Source organism: Acanthamoeba castellanii (genome assembly GCF_000313135.1).
Source record: "Acanthamoeba castellanii str. Neff unplaced genomic scaffold scf7180000082964, whole genome shotgun sequence".
In the NCBI taxonomy this organism is placed as follows: domain Eukaryota; phylum Discosea; order Longamoebia; family Acanthamoebidae; genus Acanthamoeba; species Acanthamoeba castellanii.
The window spans coordinates 13,458-14,332 of NW_004457405.1; the positions used below are offsets into that span (position 1 = coordinate 13,458).

General features: G+C 62.5%; 1 protein-coding gene across 1 annotated transcript in view; it reads left to right on the top strand.

The window, feature by feature from the left end:
- ACA1_003220 (Serine/threonine kinase) overlaps positions 1–875 on the top strand; it is a gene marked incomplete at both ends in the record, with an annotated part of 4,786 nt that overhangs the window by 712 nt on the left and 3,199 nt on the right. The window contains one exon of the mRNA XM_004337942.1: positions 89–852. Within this exon, the coding sequence (XP_004337990.1) occupies positions 89–852 (764 nt within the window). The remainder of the gene's footprint in view (positions 1–88; positions 853–875) is intronic.

The following is an 875-nucleotide window of genomic DNA, read 5'->3' on the forward strand; positions in this document are numbered from 1 at the left end:
GCGCTGCGTGGGCCGTGCGGGCTCAACGACGGCGGTGGTGGCATCGCCCGCTTCCATCCTCTTGGCCATGGACAGTTTCACCGAGCAGTTCATCGCCGGGCAGGCCGTGATGTCCATCATCAACCCTACCACGGCCACGGCGTGGCCCATCTCCTACATTACATACATCACCATGCCGCAGGCCAGCAATCTCACCAACTGCGTGGCCATCAACGAGTTCATCCTGTTCGTGAGCTGGGTCATCCTCAACAACCAGGCTGCGACGCAGGCCAACACGCTCATGCACTCGGTCATCCCGATCGGGTACCGGCGCACCGTGCTCGACAGCCTCTCGATCATCACCTGCAACGGGGAGCAGGCCACCACGACCTCGTACATCGTGGGGATGGGTTCCCTGTTCAACCCCTTCCCCACGCTGGGCTACTACTACCCGTCGAGCAGCTTCAAGCTCAAGTACTTCACCGGCAACTCGGCCACGAGCCTGGCCAACCTCAAGCAGGACACCATCGACTTTGGCCAGTCGAGCACTCCGCTCCTGCCGCGCGACCTCGAGGAGCTGGGCGATGCCATCGCCATCCCCGGCTATTGCTTTGGCCTCACGCCCGCCTACAACATCCCGGAGCTCATCGCCCGTGAGCCGCTGCGTCTCGACTGGGAGACCATCGCCGGCATCTACCTCGGCACCGTCACGATGTGGAACGACACCGCCATCCAGAATCTCAACCCCGAGCTTGCTCCTTTCCTGCCGCAGAAGGCGATCCGCATCGTGTACCAGTCCAACAACTCCAGCATCACACTCACCTTCAACACGGCCATGGGCCAGCGCGTGCCCGAGTACGCCCAGGTCATCGGGTTCGTCAGCGGTTTCGGCGATT